The 21,706-nt window shown below is 36.5% G+C and overlaps 1 protein-coding gene across 11 annotated transcripts in view; it reads right to left on the minus strand.

Annotated features, from left to right (window-relative positions):
* The window catches only part of UTRN (utrophin), a 574,142-nt gene that overhangs the window by 282,007 nt on the left and 270,429 nt on the right, over positions 1-21,706 (minus strand). For 9 of the 11 annotated variants that reach the window (XM_047102476.1, XM_047102475.1, XM_047102477.1 and 6 more), the window contains 6 exons: positions 19,234-19,395; positions 18,661-18,798; positions 14,379-14,582; positions 13,148-13,320; positions 2,308-2,458; positions 873-1,048 (listed from right to left, as the gene is read on the minus strand). In XM_047102476.1, the coding sequence (XP_046958432.1) occupies positions 873-1,048; positions 2,308-2,458; positions 13,148-13,320; positions 14,379-14,582; positions 18,661-18,798; positions 19,234-19,395 (1,004 nt within the window). The remainder of the gene's footprint in view (positions 1-872; positions 1,049-2,307; positions 2,459-13,147; positions 13,321-14,378; positions 14,583-18,660; positions 18,799-19,233; positions 19,396-21,706) is intronic. The other 2 variants (XM_047102480.1, XM_047102479.1) reach the window with 1 other exon arrangement.

The raw sequence follows: 21,706 nt of genomic DNA on the forward strand, positions 1-21,706 counted from the left end.
CTTCAAATAATTTTAAAGCAATATATAAAATAATTTGTAATGTTGAGTATTATATTCACTGGTAATCAAGCATTTTTGCAATCCGAAGACACACTAATAAAATCTGGGACATTGTAACATAATCTGACATAAATCAGACAGTAATTCATTGTATTTATTATATTATGCAAATGACGAACTATATTATTTAAAAAGCACCAGCATATGTGGATGTAACACACCCTTAGACATTAAGAACAACCAAGTAAGAGGGATTTCAGAGAAGACCCCAAGGCCCCATCAGGAAGTGGGTGAGTGAAATGTCTGACCCTGAACCCAGATCTTCAGTCTGCAAGTCCAAGGTATTCCTGACCTAGTTCAAGTTCCTTCCACACAGTTGCCATATCATAATAAAATGTCAGAAATGAGAGGAATAAAGATATTTTTCATACATATCACATCTGAGTAGAAATGTGAGACTTTACAGGTAGCCTAAAAATACAGTAAGAGACAACATTCTAAAAATATAGAACATCACTGGGGCGCCTGGGTGGTTCAGTTGGCTGACCATCTGACTCTTGATTTCGGCTCAGGTCATAATCCCAGCATTGTGGGATCAAACCCGCACCGGGTTCCTCAACACTGAGCATGGAGCCTGCTTAGGATTCTCTCTCTTTCTCTCCCCCGTCTCTCTCCGTCACTCATGCTCTCTCTCTCTCTCTCTCTTAAATAAAAATATATATAGAACATCACAGCAGAGGTCTTAAATGTCACTACAACTCGTATCGTGATATCAGATAATAGAGGAATTTTGAACTCATCTAACTGTATCTTAAAAGGCTCTGCCAAAATATCTTTACCCCTGTGCCCTTGAGTTATCACCGCTACATCACCTTGGCCGCCGGTCCTTCACTTCCACAAAGATCACACTCCAGCGCTGGTTTAAACCTGCCAGCTTGTCTTTCAAGAAGTTTCCATCTGTGGGGGAGAGTTTCTGTACAATCCCATCCCCAGTTCTGTTTAGGGCTGCAAAACTGGGCTGGTGGCTGCTGATTCCCTCTTCGAGTTCCTGTAACAGAGTATAACTCAAGATTAACTCCACAACTGAACTATGCAGTGAATCCACAAAGGTACTATGGCATCAGTTTAAGTGTTAAGAAAAACAAAGTCCTGGAAGAATATTTTATGTTCATGAAAAAGGCATTTTAAAACACTTTACTTACATCTCAATGAACACGTGAAATGAAATCGATTTTGAAATCTAACCCATTCTCATGAGTGCCATCAAGCAAAATATACTGAAAGAGGATAGCCTAATAACATAAAATAAGCAACAGCTGTTTACACTGAAAGCACAAGCATCAGAAATCTGTTGCATTTCTATACACCAATAATGAATTATGTTTGAGTAAAGTAGATGGTTTGTCTTCCTTCAAATATGTGCTTGAAAGCATTTCTAAATACAGTATGTGTGTGTGTGTGTGTGTGTGTGTACCTCCACATACCCTTATGTCCTACCATACATAAGTAAATGTCAATGTGTATTTCATTGAGACACTGCTTCACGAGTCAGTAAATTTTTAAGCAATTAAAAAAGGATATTTTAAAGTCAAATGTGAGCACTTATCTATAACCCATAAAATAAGAAAAATGCATTAACATGTTTATGAAAGAAAAAGCATTTTCTAACTTCTCATGAGCCTTCTACATAAAGTATATTTTAAAGATTTAATAAAAGAATATATTTTAACAATGGTAAACTGAAATTCTGCTTGCTTTTGACTATTATTTTTAAAGACCCATTATCAACAGAACTGATTTAACTATTGTGTTATATTAACTATTGTGTTATATTTCCCAAGACTGCATTCGACTCACATGAGCAGCAGCCCTGACACAGCTCAGGAATAATTTACTTGTACAAAAATTATCAATGATACAAAGAAAAATAAGATGTCTAGTGTTTAAGCACAGAAAACAGAGGTGAGATATGCAGATATCTTTCTGTCCTTAATAAAGCCTTACGTACAAAATTAACAAATGTTTTGAATATAAAATTTTAAAAATAAAATTGTGTTTTACATTAACCACTAAAGAGCATCTTTTATTTGAATTTTTAAAGTCCTAATTAAAGACTGTAAATACCAATTTTTCTTAGACCTTTGAAAGTGGAAAGTAGAACTGGGACAAAAATTACAGGTTGACTATGTACTCCTGAAAAGCTAACATGATTTGCCCTTACTTTCCATATCAGTCTTAAATGTCCCATACTGAAAAAAATATGCCACCTTCTGAGCAGACCCGTATCCTCGGATGGAAAGCACTCACCTGCTGGTGCATCCTGGCTTTCTCCAAGTCCAGGCCACCATCGGGAGCAAAGGTTTCAGCCAGTAACTCTTCAGCCTCTGTTAGCCACTGTGTGAGGTCATTAAGGTCACAGTGGAACTGTCTCCATTCTTCCATAACCCTATCAAAATAACTAGAGGACAAGAAACAAAATAGGTTTTCAAACTTTCCAGGACTGTCTAGAAGTAATTTTTCTTTTTTTTTTTTTAATTTTTTTTATTTAATGTTTTTATTTATTTTTGTGACAGAGACAGACAGAGCATGAGCAGGGGAGGGGCAGAGAGAGAGGGAGACACAGAATCAGAAGCAGGCTCCAGGCTCTGAGCTGTCAGCACAGAGCCAGATGCGGGGCTCGAACCCACAGACTGTGAGATCATGACCTGAGCCGAAGTCGGACGCTTAACCGACTGAGCCACCCAGGTGCCCCTAGAAATAATTTTTCTAAAGAGGCAATTGAAATCTCATTTAAATTGAAAGCCTCACAACAAGTGAATTCACAGCTCACCGCTCCCACAAGATCAGTTTTCACAAAGGACTACAGTTAAAGATTTCTCTTAGAGAAACATGCACCATACCAAGAGCAATCCTGCCCCTCTCTCTCTTAACATGTATGCACACATGCACACACACTAGGCAGCTTTTCAACTGAAAAGACAGACTGCTCCAGCTTGGAAAATCAAGGTTGATTAGCTGTAGCCATGCTAACCTACCCAACTTTAAACACTTAACATGTTAAATACCATGAAATGTAAAATATGACAAATCACTCTATTCTCTTAGGAAAAAAATATGATGTTTTACTCCCAGAACACTCAGTTCCTAGCTAGAACAAAACCCAAAAGGCCAAAATACTTCAAAATTTCCTTGCACTCCATTATCACTGTGTTATAGACTGCTTGTGTCCCCCCAAATTCATATGCTGAAGTTCTAGTTCCACAACGTGACTATATTTGGAGAAAGAGGGCCCTTAAGGAGGTAATTAAGGTTAAATGAGGTCATAAGAGCGGAGCTCTAATCCTGTTAAGACTGGTGTCCTAATAGGAAGAGAAATAAGCACCAGAGATTGATCTTTCTCTCCTCTCTCTCTCTCTCTCCCTCACTCTTTCTCTCTCTCATTTTGCAACAACACAAAGGAAAGGCCATGGAAGGACACAGTGAGAAGCTGACCATCCGCAAGCCAGGAAGAGAGGCCTCATTAAACGCTAACCCGGCTGGCACCCTGACCTTATACTTTCTGTCTCCAGAACTGAGAGAAATGTGTTTGTTGTTTAAGGCACCCCGTCTGTGGTATCTTATGATGGCAGCCCTAGCCAACTAATACACTCTGGGCAATGACTACTCTGGAGCGTCCCCTTCATTTGAACAGAATGGAAGTGTCTACAAAGCCCAGGTTAGTCAATGAGACACAGGGCTATCGAAATTCCTATTTAAACCTAACTTCTGGGGCACCTGGGTGGCTCAGTTGGTTGAGCGTCCAACTCCTGATTTTGGCTCAGGTCACGATCTCAGGATCGAGTCCCCAGTTGGGCTCTGCACTGAGCATGGAATCTGCTTGAGATTCATTCTCTCTCTCTCTCTCTCTCTCTCTCTCTTTCTCACCCCCCTGCCTCTCCCCCTCTGCTCACCCTCTAAAATAATAAATAAGCAAATAGCTTCTTTAAAAGCAAGATAAAGTCACACTCCACTGCTTGTCATATTTGGAACACATAAAGTAAGTACAAAAAGGAAAGCTTTGTTGGATTAGGATCCTAAATTTCCTTGTGCCTTTTTTTTTAGAGTAGTAGTGCTAGGAGAGATTTAGAAGATATCCCTAAGATTTTAACAATATTAATAAAATTTTTACTTCGTGTAATAAAAAACTAATATTATTTTCAGAAAATAATAAAATGGTCCCTGGCATCACTAACTCCTAAATAAAGTTTATATTTTCTTTTTCCATGAAAATCATTTTGAAAACTCAGTTAATATCTGTTGAGTGCCCACAGGGAAGGAACATTCTATTAGGCACTACAAAAATAAGAACACTTCAAACAAACACTGTGAGAAGATACAGAGACAATCTTCACTACTTTTCACAAAACTATACAAAAACTAAATAACCAACATAGAATTCCAACTTTTCAGATGCTGCAATAACGAACAGAAAACATTGCTAAAAAGTCTTCCTCAAAGATCTGAACACCTGGAGTATATAAACATTACATTTGGTAAAGATCATTATCACTGCAAAAAGAACATAAATTCAAAATAAATCTAAGCAACATAGCTATGGATTAAATACGAAAAAGTCAAAAGAAAGGGAGATGCATGCTCCGGAAGGTCTTGCAAAGCCATCACCTCCGCTCTAACCCAGCCAGCTCAGATGGAAGACAGCACAGTATTGTGAAAGGCTGTGAACTTCCAGAGAATCAGACTCGAAGTTCCAGCCTTACTGCATGCTTGGTTTAGATCTGAACTATAAACATATGAGTTTGCTAATCTCTAATATTTCAATGGCCTTGCCAACTTCCCCCAAAAGTCATCTCACCACCAATGTACCCTGTCTCTGCTAATGGTACCACCACCTACCTTAGGTCCTCAAGCCAAAGACTTGAGGCTCATTTTTTACTCCTCCCTCCTCCTACTCCAACATCCCACCAATTGCCACATTTTACTGACTCAACTATTTAATTCTCAAATTTTCCCTTAGTTTCCACTTCCATAGCTACTATCCTAATCAAGTTATCATCCTGTGACCAGCATAGACAGGTCTTCTAGCGCTCAGTCTTGTCCTCTACCAATGCATTCTGCAATCAGCAAACTGTCATTCCCTTGTTTAAATACTGCAATGGCTCCCTATTGTTCTCACAGTAAAATACAAACTACAGCTGACCCTTGAACAACACGGCTGCACTACACAGGTCCACATACACATGGACTTTTCCTATAAATACTGAAATGTGTTTTCTCTTCCCTATAATTTTAATAACATTTTCTTTTTCCTAGCTTACTTTATTATACAAATACAGTATATAATACATTAAACATACAAAACACATGCTAATAGACCATGTTATCAGTAAGGCTTTTGTCAACAGTAAGCATGTTATCATTAAGGCTCTGCCCAACAGTAAGGATCAGTAGTTAAGTTTTGGGGGAGTCAAAAGTTATATACAGATTTTCATCTACATGAAGGGGGGGGTCAGTGCTCCTACCTCCATATTGCTCAAGGGTCAACTGTACTTAACGTGATACCCAAGGTCCTTCTAATATAGTCCCTTTTGGACTTCTGGGTTTCATCTCTCTGAGTTCTAACTCTGCTGGACTATTTCCATATCCTTAACAGCACAGCATTCTCTCTTTTTATCTATGACAGTTGCAATGTTGTGTTCCCTCTATTCCTTCACCTAGGTAACTTCACAATCTCCAGGAAGACTTCCCAGATACTTCAGGGTGCCTAGCAAGGCCTCTTGTATTGTCCCCATCACAGCACCATGCACTACTTAACAAGTGCTTGTCTATAGTTTTCTACTATATACATTTGGACCCCAGGAAAGAGACTATATATATTTAGTACATCTGCCTTATAATCTTTTATAACTACTTACACATAGCTGCATGTGCCTTGAATTAGTCAACACTCAATAAATATTGGTCAAACAGATGGTGCATGGATAGATGGATAGACAAGCACATAGAGGTAGGTAGCTGGGTGAAGTCATAAAATTGAATTTCAAAAACTTTTTAGACAATAGAAAAAGAATGATAAAATTAAGAAGGAAAACTGTTCCTTGTAGAAGATGGAATTCTGAGTAAGAATTAGAAACTAGGAAGGAAAAGAAAACAAAGTAAATTTTAATCTAGTTTGTGTGAAATGAATGAGGGAACCTTTTTTGAGCAACATAGACAGGGTATAAAAAATTAGGCCATCTGGATAACACTGTTAAAAACCTTCTAAATTCAAGATGAAAGGTCTGAACTTTGTCCTTATACCAGTGAAAGCCACCAAAGGAAATACAGAGGATGAGTACCTGAGAAGACATTCTTAAGAGAGAAGATAACTTAAGGACCCAAAGATCCAAGATGAGAAGGAAGAAATAACTTGTTGACATAAAGGGAAGAAATTCTTCCAGGAAAAGGGAGCTCCATTATTTGTCTACGATGGTTGTAAAATTACTTATTTGGAAAAATATGAAACTAATACCATGCACCAGTGTAAAGTAGGCATAAGGGAGTTCTCAAAGTAAGATGATATATTTTCATGGTTTTTCTCTCACTTTTACTATAGGCCAACAAAATTTGAAAAGTTTGTGGAGTTTTTCCCATAGATTAGTTTTATCTCTATTTTTGTTTAAGCTATTTAAATTTAGTTAGTTAACATACAGTATAATAAATCAGAGAAAGACAAATAACATATGATTCCACTCATACATGGAATTAAAGAAACAAAACAGATAAACATAGGGGAAAGAAAAAAAGAGAGACAGAGGCAAACCATAAAATAGACTCATAACTACAGAGAACAAACTACTGAGGGTTGAGGGGGCATCGGAGGGAGTTGGGCAGGGGGATGGGCTAAATAGGTGATTGGTATTGATGAGGGCACCTGTTGTGATGAGCACCAGTTGTTTATGTAAGTGATGAATCACTCAATTCTACTCCTGAAAAAGTTTGAAAGTTTTATAGACCAAATGGCACAGGGAGCTGGTATAGATTAATGGACTTGGTGGTCACCCTCATGTGATTATAACTGATAACTGAAACCATGAAAGTACAGGATGTTTGCCATTGTCTTGATAGTTTACAAAAAAAAATAGAATAGAAAGAAATTCTCACTTAGTGCTTGTGAAAGGTAGATAAATGTGGATAGAGAAAAATAAACATTTAGGATAGATGACCAAAGTTGAAAGAGAAAAACAAAAATTAAGAATAAGAGGGGCACCTGGGTGGCTCAGTCGGCTGAGCATCCGACTATGGCTCAGGTCATGATCTCACGGTTCATGAGTTCAAGCCTTGCGTCAGGTTTGCTGTTGTCAACACAGAGCCCACTTCAGATCTTATGTCCCCCCTCTCTCTGCCACTCCCCCGTGCGCACACACACAGTCTTTCCCTCCAAATTAAATAAACATTTAAAAATACTAAGAATAAGAACATAATGCATCCAAGTGCTGGGATGAATAATAGAGGTAACCTTTTAGCAAATATAATCAAGTTAACAAAGAAAACAAAATAATAAAAGTTGTGATAGATTACACTCTCCTAGAATAAAAAATATAGTTTGGTGTCTAAACTTTTGAAACTTCCCAATGAATAAACTATTTTCTAAAAGGTAACATTTTTGTAATCAAGAAAATGGCAGAACTTCTGCCATCATTATTACTAATCAACAATGTGCTTGAAGTTCTACCATATTAGCCAAATGCATATATGCAAACAGGAAACTTTTTTTTAAAAAGAAGAAAAAATGATCATTATATACAACTGATGTGTCAATATACTACAAAGGTCAAGACAATCAAGTTCATACTCACACACATATGCACACAGAGTGCAGAAGAAAGCTACTGCACACAAATTCGAGAATAACAAACAAGAAAAGCATAAGCCTGGATAATGGGAAGCAACCAAGTTGAACAGCACAAAGAAAAAAATAATAATACATTTGATCTTAGCCAAAAGGCTGAGAAGTGATAAAAATAATAAGAATAATAAATAACAATAATAATGAAACTAGTTTAGGGGAACTCTGAAATATCATCAAGTGTAATACATTCACTTGATGAATGGGATCCCAAAATTAGAAGACAGCAAGAAGGGGACAGAAAATTATGTGAAGAAATAATAGCTGAAAGCATCCCTAACAATGGAAAGGAAACAGACATCCAGGTCCAGGAAATCAGAGAGAGTCCCAAACAAGATATACCCACAAAAACAAATGATAAAGAGAGACTCTTAAAAGCTGTAAGAAAAAGCAAACAGTTACATACAAGGGAAATCCATATAGCTATCAACTGATTTTTCCACAGAAACTTTGCTAGCCAGAAGCCAGTGGCATGATATATTCTAAATGCTAAAGGGAGAAAATCTACAATCAAGAATACTCTACCCAGCACAGTTATTATTCAGAATTGAAGGAGAGATAGAGTTTCTCAAACAAAGTTAAAGGAGTTCCTCATCATTCTCCAGTTGGAAAAAAATGGCCACAACCAGAAAAGTAAGAAAATTATGGGGGAAAAAAAAGTCACTAGTACAAACAAGCATATAGTAAAGACCTAAATGTGAGACCTGAATCCATAAAACTCCCAGAAGTAACATAGGCAGTAACCTCCTAGACACTGGCCTTAGCAACATATTTATTGATATGTCTCTTCAGGCAAGACAAAAAATAAAAAAGCTAAAATATCTTACTGGGACTATACCAAAATAAAAGGTTTTTGCATAGCAAAGAAAACCATCAACAAAACAAAAGAAACAACCCAGTGAATGGGCAAAAATATTTGTAAATGATACATCCAATAAGGGGTTATTATCTAAAATATGTAAAGAACTTATACAACTCAACCCAAAACAACAAATAATCCAATTAAAATGAAGAAGACCTGGGGTACTTGGATGGCTGAGTCAGTTAAGTGTCTGACTTCAGCTCAGGTCATGATCCTCACGGTCCATGGGTTTGAGCCCCACATTGGGCTCTGTGCTGACAGCTCAGAGTTTGGAGCCTGCTTTGGATTCTGTATCTGTCTCTCTGCCCTTCCCCCACTCACGTTCTGTCTCTGTCTGTCTCTCTCAAAAAATAAATAAACATTTAAAAAAATGTGTTTTTAAATGGAGAGGACACGCATAGACATTGTTCCAAAGAAGACATACAGAGGGCCAACAGATACATGAAATATTGTTCTATATCACTAGCAGGAAAATGCAAATCAAAACCACATGAGATATCATCTCATACCTGTCAGAATGCCTAATACCAAAAAGACAAGCTATAACAAGTGTTGGAAAGAATGTGGACAGGAGGAAACCCTCATACACTATTGGTGAGAATGTAAATTGGTGCAGCTATGGAGTATGGAGGTTCCTCAAAACTTAAAAACATAAATACTATAGGATCCAGGAATTCCACTACTGGATATTTACCCGAAAGAAATGAAAACACTAATTTGAAAGATATATGCATGCCTATGTTTGTTGCAGCATGATTTATAATAGCCAAGATATGGTAGCAACATAGATGACCATCAAGAGATGACTAAAGAAGATGTGGTATATGTACAATAGAATATTACTCAGCCTTAAAAAGAAAATGAGATCTTGCCACCTGCAACAACACAAAGGGACCCAGAGGGTATTATGTTAAGTGAAATAGGTCAGGCAGAGAAAGAAAACACCACATGATTTGACATATATGTGGAATCCGAAAAACAAAACAACAGAAACAGATTCATAAATACAGAGAACAAACTAGTGGCTACTGGGGAGTGGAGGGGGTAGGAGAAGTGATGGGCAAAATAGGTGAAGGGAATTAAAAAGAATAAACTTCCAGTTATAAAATAAGTAAGTCATGGATATGAAAAGTACAGCATAGGGAACATAGTCAATAATACTGTAATAATGTTCCATGGTGCCAGACGGTGACTATACCTATTGTGGTGAGCATTAAATAAGGTACAGAATTGTCAAATCACTATGTTATACACCTGAAACTGATACAATATTATAGGTCAACCAGACTTCAATAATTAAAAGAAAAACAAGAAAGAAAGTAAAACACTAAACTGCTTAATAACAGTCCTGGGGAGAAAGGTATCAACAAACCTTCAAAACTTTATGAGGAGATAGAGAAGAACCCAAATCCTGAGAGAAAAAAACATTTCAAATTGATCTTTTTTTTTTTTCAGAAATTGATTGAAATTACTAAAATTTTACCAGACAAAAAATATAGAAAAAAGAAAGATGAATTTAAAGTTAAGAAAAATTAGAGATGGGGCGCCGGGGTGGTTCAGTCGGTTGAGCGTCCAACTTCAGCTCAGGTCATGATCTCACGGTCTGTGAGTTCGAGCCCCGCGTCGGGCTCTGTGCTGACAGCTCAGAGCCTGGAGCCTGCTTCTGATTCTGTGTCTCCCCCTCTCTCTACCCCTCCCCTGCTCATGCTCTGTCTCTCTCTGTGTCAAAAATAAATAAAAACATTTAAAAAATTTTTTTTTTTAATTAGAGAAAATACATTTTCTGGATATACTCAATGAAAAAAATTTTCTGGACATACTGGATGAAAAAATTTTCTGGATATACTGGGAATTATTTTTCTGGATGTACTAGATGAAAATATTTTATAATGCTTTATTTTTTAATTTTTTTTAATGTTTATTTTTCACAGAGAGAGAGAGAGAGAGAGAGGGGCAGGGAGGGGCAAAGAGAGAGGGAGACACAGAATCCAAAGCAGGCTCCAGGCTCTGAACTGTCAGCACAGAGCCCGACGCAGGGCTCGAACTCACAGACCATGAGATCATGACCTGAGCCAAAATCGAACGCTTAACTGACTGAGCCACCCAGGCGCCCCTATAATGTTTTAAAAATGAAAGTATTATGGTATCAGCCTAAAAACTGACAGTGCAACAAAGCAAAATTAGAAAAATTAAATAAGGGTCATCTGGGTGGCTCAGTGAGTTAGGCGTCCAACTCTTGATTCTGACTCAGGTCATGATCTTACTGTTCGTGGGTTTGAGGCCCACATCAAGCTCCACCCCAGCAGAGCAGAGTCTACTTGGGATTCTCTCTCTCCCCCGCTCTTTCTGTCCCTCCCCTGCTCTCTCACTCTCCTTCTCTCTCTCTCTCAAAAATAAATAAATAAACTTTTAATAAAAAGAAAAGTTAAACAAAAATGAGCTGTGGGAATACATTTAAAATTTATGATAAAGGAAGTACCACCAATAATAAGGAAGAGCTAAAATATTCCACAAAAGTGTTGAAAAAAAAAGTTTGTTTAAAAAAATAAAGCAAAATAAAGTAGATTAGTGTTTTTTAAACCAAACTGCACAAGAAAAACAAGGTGAGGAGTGTTTAAAAGCTAGAGATGCATGGGCTCTACTCTTGCTACTGAAGAGACAGGGGACAGAACCACGAATCTGGAGGCTTAACCCAAAATACATACCATAATAAAATTTAGATGGGTTATTCAATGTAAACTTTATCAAATAAAATTGTTTTTAAAATATACATTAATATTTAACTAATCTTACAATTCAAAGGTAACTTATATGCATATAAATATAATGAAATCACAGAGAAAAAGACTTATAAGATATGATTATATAAAATTAGAATTTCCATGTGTCAAAAAACACCATTAAGAAAATTAAAGGGCCCAGGTAAAGCTGTGAATAGTGAAGCAATGAAAAAATATCAATGATTAATATCCTTAACGTGGATAAAAGCTTTTGCAAGTTAATAAGTAAACAGTAACATCATGATAGAAAAACAAGCAAAGAACATGACCTAACAATTGACAGAAGAAATAATACTGGGGCCAGAAAATATATCTAAGAATATTGAAATCTCATTGATAACCAAAGAAATGAAGATAGGAAAATAAAATCAAGATGCAATCTATCACTACACAATTATCAAAAGTCTAAAGAACAAGGTGGTTCAGTCAGTTAAACGTCCGATTTTTTATTTCAGTTCAGGTCATAATCTCAGTTTGTGAGTTTGAGCCCACATCAGGCTGCATTGGCAGCAAGGAGCCTGCTTGGGATTCTCTGTCTCCTGTCTCCTTCTCTGTCTCTCTCTCTCTCTCTCTCTGCCTCTACACCCCCCACACATACTCATGCTCATGCTCATGCTCTCTCTCTCTCGCTCTCTCTCTCAAAAAAAAAAAAAAAAAACTTAAAAAGTCTAGAAAACAAAAACGACAGCCTGTCAATATTGACAAGGTTCAGTCAGAACCCTTTTACACATACTGTTGACCGGCATATGGCATGGGACAACCAATTTCCTGATGCAATCTAGAGCCTTAAAAAGTTACTGTGTTTTAACAAATTAATCTTCATCTAATAAATCGAATTAGGTAGAAGTATGCATAAAGATGCATGTAAAAGAATATTCTCTAAATGTACAGAGATTATTTTAAAAATCCATACAAAGGACTACACCCAAAGCCTGTCAGAAGTGATCTTTTCAAGGACTGTATATTTGCTTGAAATACACCAGCTAAAACAAAGATGAAGAACATAATGCTTAGTTTTTGTGTGAATGTCTTTTCAGTTTTCCAGTACATTTTTCTGGTTAACTTTCCTCTTATGCAGTACTTTACATTGTTCTGTTTCACACTTTATTTGCCTATCCACCACATATGCAGCTACTAATGGTGTCAGTTTTGGGACACCCAGGTGGCTCAGTCAGTTGAGCGTCTGGCTTTGGTTCAGGTCACGACCTCATGGTTCATGGGTTCGAGCCCCGCATTGGACTCTGCCGACAGCTCAGAGCCTGGAGCCTGCTTCGCATTCTGTGTCTCCCTCTCTCTTTGTCCCTCCCCCATTTGTTCTCGTTCTTTCCCTGTCTCTCAAAAGTAAATAAATAAACTTTAAAAAATCTTAAAAAAAAAAAAAAAAAAAAGACCTGGGTGGCTAAATCGGTTAAGCGTCTGACTTCACCTCAGGTCATGATCTCACAGCTTATGAGTTCGAGCCCCGCGTCAGGCTCTGTGCTGCCAGCTCAGAGCCTGGAGCCTGCTTTGGATTCTGTCTCCCTCTCTCTCTGCCCCTCCCCTGCTTGCACTCTGTCTCTCTAAGATAAATAAACATTAAAAAAAATTTTTTTAGAAAGTATCAACTTAATTTATACATACCCTTTACGATCATTGTACATTCTATTAATTCTGTCCCATTTTGCATTCAACTGAGTAAGTGTATCCCGGATCTGAATGGCTTCAGGTCCAGAGGCTTCAAGAATAACATCTGGTTGTTTTTCATGAATGATGGCAATCTGTTCTCCAAGTTTGTCCAGTTGATCTTTGATATTCTACAAATGCATTGTCACACATTAATAAAATCCAGCAAACAGAAGAACAGAATCACAAAAGACCAAAAATTTATCTTGCATAACACTTATTTAAAGTATGATGAGACATGATAATTGTTGCTCATCAAAGCTGACAACTTTTTAAAAAATAATACCCTGTATTGAACAAAGTGTGAGAAATGCTACATAATATCCTAATGGCAGAAAAGAAATCCTCACAGTTGTTCAAAGCAGCATTTGTACAGGACATATAAAAAGCTTCAATGGTATTCTATAAAGGTAAAGTATTTGAAGCTGGAATTACTTATATTTTTAAATATCTTTAAGTGACTAAAATGAGCTATCAAACATATCAAATCTAATAGCAATTTTATTGCAAAATTATACATAAGTGCAGTCAAATTATATGAAAAAGCCCTGGTGGCATTTAATAGTCTTGTGAACAACTAAAAACTTCCAGATCCCTAATTAACTTATAATCAACATACCTCACACCCCAACAACTGGCCAATCTTAAATCGTTATAGATGACAAGATAAATGCTGATATTTTGCATCAACTGACAATCAAGTTTATAAGAAAGAGAATACGATTTGTGCATGTGTTTGATTAAAAAAAAGTTTCTGGGGCGCCTGGGTGGCTCAGTCGGTTAAGCATTCGACTCAATTTCGGCTCGGAGCATGATCTCACAGTTTGTGAGCCCACACCAGGCTCCGTGCTGACGGCACAGAGCCTGCTTGGACTCTCTCTGTCTGCCTCTCTCTCTGCCCCTCACTCACTCATGCTCTCTCTCTCTCTCTCTCTCTCTATCAAAATAAATAAATAAAAACTTTAAAAAAATGTTTCTGATGTTGCAAAGTATTAATAACTATGCATACATACTTCTGAAAAATTAAAATTTTGATAGTATTTCATTGGTGAAATGGGCAAGACTGATTATTCATACACATTATTAATTCCTTGGCACAAATTTTAAAAATTATAGACCATCTACAAAGGCACAAGGACAGATTCCTTGCTTTCTTTCTAAGTTCATTGTGGCTATTTAAATGAGGTACCTGGAGCTTTACCTTCAAAGAGTCTTCCTGAAAAGAGAAGTCTTCATAGACCACAGTGTTTAGCTCTGGAGCATTAAGTAATAATTCAGTATCATCCATGGAAAGTAAAACTTTGTTAATTTCAACCAGATAATCTGTGGGAGGAGGGGGCGATCGAATTCCAGGAGCAAGCTGACCTGTTCTCCTCTGTTGATTAGGGACTGCCTATAAAAACAATAATAATAAGGCACATCTCTTAAAATATACCCACAATAAACAGCAGCAAACAGAAAAAAACCACAAGACTATTTTCTGCAGCAATGCAATATCATGAACCCAAATTAAAAATTTTCAGTTTTAATTTTTTATATTTTTGCCCTGTATTGCTGTAGAAACCCTTAGCAATGTCTATGCTGATTTTCTTCCAAACCTGCTATTAAACAGCATAAATAGGTTAAAGCTTGAAAGGTTTTTCTTTAAGACTTGGGCCACCTGAACTCATTTAGCAAACAAGAAAACATAACAACTCCTTTCCTGAGCTGTTGAGGAAATAAGAATATGCCACAAATCATAAAGTTCTATGTGAAATAAAACATTTTAATACCGTTATTACTTTACCCATTGAGTAAAATGTCACAATTAGATTAAACACTTCTGGGCCTCACCGTTGAAAATATAAGTAAGTTTAACATGTGTTCATAATGTAAGAAATGCAGTGGTGGTTTTGATAAAATAATAACCCAGGTAACTCAGGGTAACATCTTAACCTTTGAGAACAATATTACAGAACATAACTCTCCTAGATAAGACAACAGGTCCTAACATAAATTCAGACAGACCCTAAGCTGGGTGAACTTATTTGGGTGGACTACTTATTAATACATCCTTTAATCAGAGCTTTCTCAACAAAAACAGTGCTCTCTGGGATGGGCTACCAGTCTTTCAGGAGTTCAAGTCCTTTACTCCAAATGGCTACAATTTATTAAACGCCCATCTACTACTTGCAAATGGCAAAGTACATCTGCTCATGAATTAAGGTGGCTTTCCTGATGCTTTCACTATCTTCCTATATTGAACTTCTAAAAAACGATATTCCTTTGCAAATTCAAAGATGGCAGAGAAAATGATCATAAACACATATTCACTGAGTGATCCTGAAAATGTTTATAGTTATCATTCCTAAATGAAACCAAGACTCAAGACTAAAACCAGTGAGTCAATAACATGGTACTGAACCTAGAGGTCTATATTCATTTGTCTCCTATAACATGATAAACTGCTTTCACCTATTGCTGGACAGTCCCGGATAGTAGGATAGAAGCAAGCCTACATAGATGTCCTGATTTTATCCACAAGATTATTTCTACTTGAAATTAATATTAGTTTTGTTATACTAATGCCATGCATTCAAATTTTAGTCAGAAAGCATTCCAGATATTTATCCATATGTCCAAGAAGACAAATTATATTTTTAAGCAAATATAAAAGAACAAGAAGGTCAGAAGTTATTGTAAATAGAAAGCTCCAAATTAAAAATAAAATCACTTTCATTACAGACTGCCTTTTTCTATTCAGTCTGTAAAGATAGTCTAGGATTTTCTGAGCCTCCATACTCTTGCAGAAGAAGCAGCAAGGCAGTTCAAAATTTAAACATGTGCTTTCTAGATTCCCAAAATAGATTTTATTCCAAGAGAGTGATCAATCAAAATGCCCTAGGAGGGGAAAAAAAAAAAAAAAAACAGTCCTCAAGATCTGACCCAGACTTTACTTCTGGATACTTTTATTTTTATTCTGCTAGACATAACAATACAAATCTACTGCAAAGTAATGCTAAAATCTTAGTGTTACTTGATGTTGATCATGTCATACACAACCAAAATTTCAGATAGATAGATGAAAAAGTTTATTTTATATGAAAATTTTATTAAAAGTTTCTAAGTTTTGTTTCTATCAAACCATAGGGGAAAACCAGGACTAAACAGAACTGAATAGTCATCATCTCTGCAAAATAAGGACTTTCTAGATTCCAAACAGGCTGGCAAAAAGAAAAGAAAACACAAAGGGAAAACACAGTCATGTAGGGCTAAACAAAAATTTTAAATGGTTGCATGTTAAAAATAAAATAATTATAAGATAAAAATCAATAAAATAATACTTTTATAGCAAATATGACAAGAGATTAATATATTTATTTTATAAAGAGCTCACACATATTTTAAAAATAGTAATACATACCCTAGTCAACACAAATGGGAAAAGGTCATTTAACACACATTTCAAATAAGAAAATAAGATCTATACACTGATGGCTCTAAATTCTGACTGCACATTAGAATTACCTAGAAAATTGTTTGGTTTTTTTTTTTTTTTAAAGAATGTTCACACATAGGCCCAACCTAAGAGATTTTTTTTTTTTTAATTTTTTTTTTCAACGTTTATTTATTTTTGGGACAGAGAGAGACAGAGCATGAACGGGGGAGGGGCAGAGAGAGAGGGAGACACAGAATTGGAAACAGGCTCCAGGCTCCGAGCCATCAGCCCAGAGCCTGACGCGGGGCTCGAACTCCCGGACCGCGAGATCGTGACCTGGCTGAAGTCGGACGCTTAACCGGCTGCGCCACCCAGGCGCCCCCCAACCTAAGAGATTTTGATTTAACTGGTTTGGGAGTCTGATTTTTTTTTTTTAAGTTCCTCCAAGGGATTCTGATGTTTACAGACAAGAAAGTTTTAAAAACTTTAGATTTGCAGAAGTATATGGGCTAATAAAATAAGGACAAAAGCATTTCAAACATTTTAAGAACATTTTAGTTACAATAACTAATGTTAGTGAACCCAAAATAAAATACGCCTTTTGTGGTATATATTAGTACTCTTAAAAAATGTATTCATTTGTTAAAAGTCTAAAAATTATTTCTATTTTGGACCAGTAATGATTTATGATTTGGCACCCGAAGATGAAGTTCTAGGGAAGTAAGATACCTGTAAATAACAGTGAAGCAAAGAACTACAATATCATCTGAAAAATGTTAGGAATAAAAATGGAGCCAAGCCTTAAAAGATAATACATTTTTCAGGTAAAATAAGGAGATAAAACCCACACCAGAGAATAATAATAAAATTAGAAAAGACCCTAAAGATGGAAAGGCACTGGTTTCTTTGGGAAAATATACAGAAAAACAGCAAACTCTGCTACCTGGTGACTGCGAGTGAATCGAAGAGGTAGCTGGAGGTCAGATGAAGCATCAGTGTACCATGATCATAATGAACCTTGCACTTAAAGCTTTTTCTGTATTTTGTAAGGTTTTCCTCAACACTTTCTTAGGTAAAGGAATGTCATGACCAGCGACAACTTTGGGATAAGTAATTCTAAGGACAATATGGAGGATGGGCTAGAGTTAAGAAAAACTGGACATAAAACAGACTCAGCTTGAAACACACTGTAGTAGCTAACAGGATAAAATCCTAAAAGTCTGAATTATGGAAAGAATAGTGGGCTAAGAAATTCAGTCATCTCCCCAAGGTCATAAAGCAAGTAATTGGTAGCGCTGTGCCTAACTTCAGGTTCTGCAGCATCTTAGTTCATTCAGAAGTGATGTTTTTAATGCCTACTCGATGTAGTGTGAGGAAAAACCACCCATTCTTAAATTAGAATGGAGAGTTTAAGGAAATAAACTAAGATAAGGAATAACTTAAGAAACACAGGTTAGAAGGGAAGAGAGAGGACAAATTTAGCTTGGTACGTGTTATAAGCTTGTGGTACAAACAGATTGAGACATCCAACAGGCAGCAAACTGAGAGACTAGAATCTTCTACTATATTCAACATTGCTAACTAAAAATGGTTCTTAGAAGGATTACCTAAGAACAGACTTTTAGAGAACACCAACACACTTGCAATGCAGCTGGGGAGATGGTCATTGAAAAGAGAGCTGGTAGTGAATCTTTTTCTAGACTACAAATCATCATTTATCAATTCACAAATTTAGTTATTTGTAAACTAAAATTTTTGTTGAGGCAATCAAGACCTCCACATATAAAACACAGAATTGAAACAAGTCACTTCTAAAAAGGATAGATGCCTTTTCGATTTAATACATTATTAACAGTCCAAAAGAGATCCCAATAATAAGATTTTATGTTTCTATTTTCTTTGAGTCCTGTCCCATCCAAAAATATAGACATATTTAGTAATAAATACTATTCTACCTATTTTTTAAGGTATCCATGAATGCAACATCAAATATCTGAATGGCAAGAGCTAAATAAGTTCTTCAAGTAGAACAGAGACTCTCCCAGGACAATACCTTAGTTGTATTGTACTTTGTACGCAAAAGTAGTAACTGCAAACGGATCTTTTCCTTTTTATTCTCCTCCATAGGTTCATGTAACATTTGTTCTCCTCTTTGTAGAACTTCCTCAACCTGGGCTCTCTCTTCATCCATCTGAATGTTTAATAGGAAGAAAAAAAGTTACTCAAAAGAAAAATATATAACAGCATCACTTACTAATCAGTTCCCAAGTAGGAGAACTAACCTATGAAGTAGATCAGTCAAAATCTGTTCATCTGAATAAGTAACAAAAATTCAGGTTTTTAAAAAACATTTCATATTTGACTTTATCTCATAAAGAATGTTAATTTAGCAGAAGTTAGAGAACGTCTAAAATAACACTACCTTTAGTCAGAAAGTGTATCTATTTTCTTAAGCACTACATAAATCGCTTGGCAAATCTTACAACACTCAGGAGAAAATCACATTTGGGTCTATCCTTTGGCATGATTTGGCAGATTCTTTGGTTAAACATCACTGATGTAAAAATATAATGCACAGAACAGAACGATAAGAACACCATGGTTTTGAAAACCTCCCTGAACCAACCTTTTCATCTTCATCACTGAATTCCAAGTGTTTTTCCACAACTTTTAACATATTTTCTATGTCAATTTCTAATTTTTCCAGGTCAGCGAAAAGTACATCAGTTTCATGTGCTTCAGTGGTGACCAGACACTGGTATGATAACGGTTCCTGGCCAATTAGCAACTGCAGAAGAAAAAGTGTTCTTTGAAAAGATACATTTTTTTTTAAGGGTGAGCACAAGTGGGGGGGACGAGCTGAGGGAGGGAGTGAGGGAGGAGTGAGAGACAGAGAGAGAGAATCTTAAGCAGTCTCCATGCCCAGTATGGAGCCCAACATGGGGCTTGATCTCACAACCATGGGATCATGACCTGAGCCGAAATCAAAAGTTGGATGCTTAACCACTGAGCCATCCAGGCGCCCCAAGATCCATTCTTCACCAGACATTCTGGCATTAATCAGAGGGATAGAGTGTCAAGAGTGGAACTAGCACTTATTTGAATTGACTTTAATTTCATTCATCCATATAGCAATGACTTTATCTATTTGGGCTTCTTGGAGTTACCAATTTTCTCCAAACTCCAGTCAGAGATGTGAACTAGTGTGCAAATAACTATGGCTGCCTGGAGTGCAGTGTGGGGGATTCTGAGATCGCACATGAGCATGGTAGGAAAAAAAAAAAGTTAGAGAGGGAGGGAGCCAAACCATAAGAGACTTAAAAACTGAGAATAAACTGAGGGTTGATGTGGAGTGGGAGTGAAGGGAAGGTGGGTGATGGGCATTGAGGAGGGCACCTGTTGGGAGGAGCACTGGGTGTTATATGGAAACCAATTTGACAATAAACTTCATATTAAAAAATAAAATAAAATAAAATAAAAATGCCCCAATGAAAAAATAGAAAAAAATAAAAAATAAAAAAAAGACATGCGTAAAAGGATTTGACAATTCAATATTTATAAAAGCACACTAAAAGCGGAAAACTGACTTAGAAAAGTATAATAGATCATACAATGGAACACACCACAGCTGTTGAAAACCATGTCAAAGGAGAACATATGAAACAATATAAACAATTGATAATATCACATACATGTAAGAGTAGACATGTATGCCAAAATGTTGACAGAAGATTTATGGGGATATAATGATTTTGCTTCTTTGTACTTCCTCTCACTCTATCCTTATGTTTCATGCCTTACTCTTTTATACCAGGAAAATGCTCCCATATATCTATTGAAAGGAACAAATGAGCTTAGGACAGAAGGTAGGGAAGTTAAGGTCAAAGCTAAGGAAGACAAAAGTTAAAGCAAGTTACTTGTTTTCCTTAAGATGTGAATAATCTAAGTATATTCATGAGCTATGAAAGATAGTTTGGCCTTTTATGTCAGACATTTCAAATTAAAGCAAACTTAGATAATATTTACTTCTTGCAAAAAACAGGGTCCTTCCTCTAGATAATTTCCATACACAACTCTCAAGAGGTAGAATTAACCAAATATTCAAAAATGCCAATCCAGGGGCCCACCTGGGATCCTGAAAAACTCACAATCCTCTGTCAAAATTAACAGCTGGTTTGAATGACCCCCAAAGTGAGCTATGCGGCTTTTGGTTTTTGCCCTAGCAAACCATCAAAAGGCTTTCATCTTTTCAAGTTAACATTTACTGAGCACCTGCCACACCCCAGGCCTTGAGAACACTGCAATAAAATGTTTCATTTCCTCCTCTCATTAGACAAAGGAAAGAGGAAAGAGAATTTGTAAGACACAGACAGAGGGAAAAAATTATAATATGGTAGAATCAATAAAAACTTTTTAAGAAAATCTGTTATTTATTCTCCTCTTACTTTATTTTTATTTTATCTTAGAGACAAAGCGTGAGTGGGGGAGAGGGGCAAAGGGAGCGAGAGACAGAGAGAATCCCAGGTAGGTTCCATACTCAGTGCGGATCCCACAGCCCTGGGATCATAACATGAGCAGAAATTAAGAGCTGGATGCTCGACCAAGCCACCCAGGGGCTCCATCCTCTTATTTAAATTCATAAAGCCCCTTTTCAAATTTATAACAGCAGATAATAGCTTTCTGCATTAGGTCTAAATTGTTAAATTACTTGTAACTTTCAGATGCAATAACATGTAAAGCACAAAAAATGACTTCACACATGTGCAGTGTGCACAAGTTTATAAAGTAGACTATACAGTAATGGGTTTACTATTCGTCCCTAGCTTGGAAATGAGTCTCATTATTTTATAGCCACTTTTAACTTCTGAATGAGACTCTGACACCTTTTCTCAAATGGGTTATTTTCTTCAAGATTAATTTCTTGTTTTCTCTCCTTCACATGCAAAATCACAAATAAATAAGGACCGATGCTCCATTCAAGGAAAAAGTCATTAAAATAATTTTAATTTAAAATTTTTTGATGTAGGGGTGCCTGGGTGGTTCAGTCAGTTCAGCTTCTGACTCCTGATATTGGTTCAGGTCATGATCCCAGGGTTGTG

Source organism: Lynx rufus, unplaced genomic scaffold (genome assembly GCF_022079265.1).
Source record: "Lynx rufus isolate CCGP_SWC_20201006 ecotype Redwood Valley unplaced genomic scaffold, mLynRuf1.p SCAF_6, whole genome shotgun sequence".
NCBI lineage: Eukaryota > Metazoa > Chordata > Mammalia > Carnivora > Felidae > Lynx > Lynx rufus.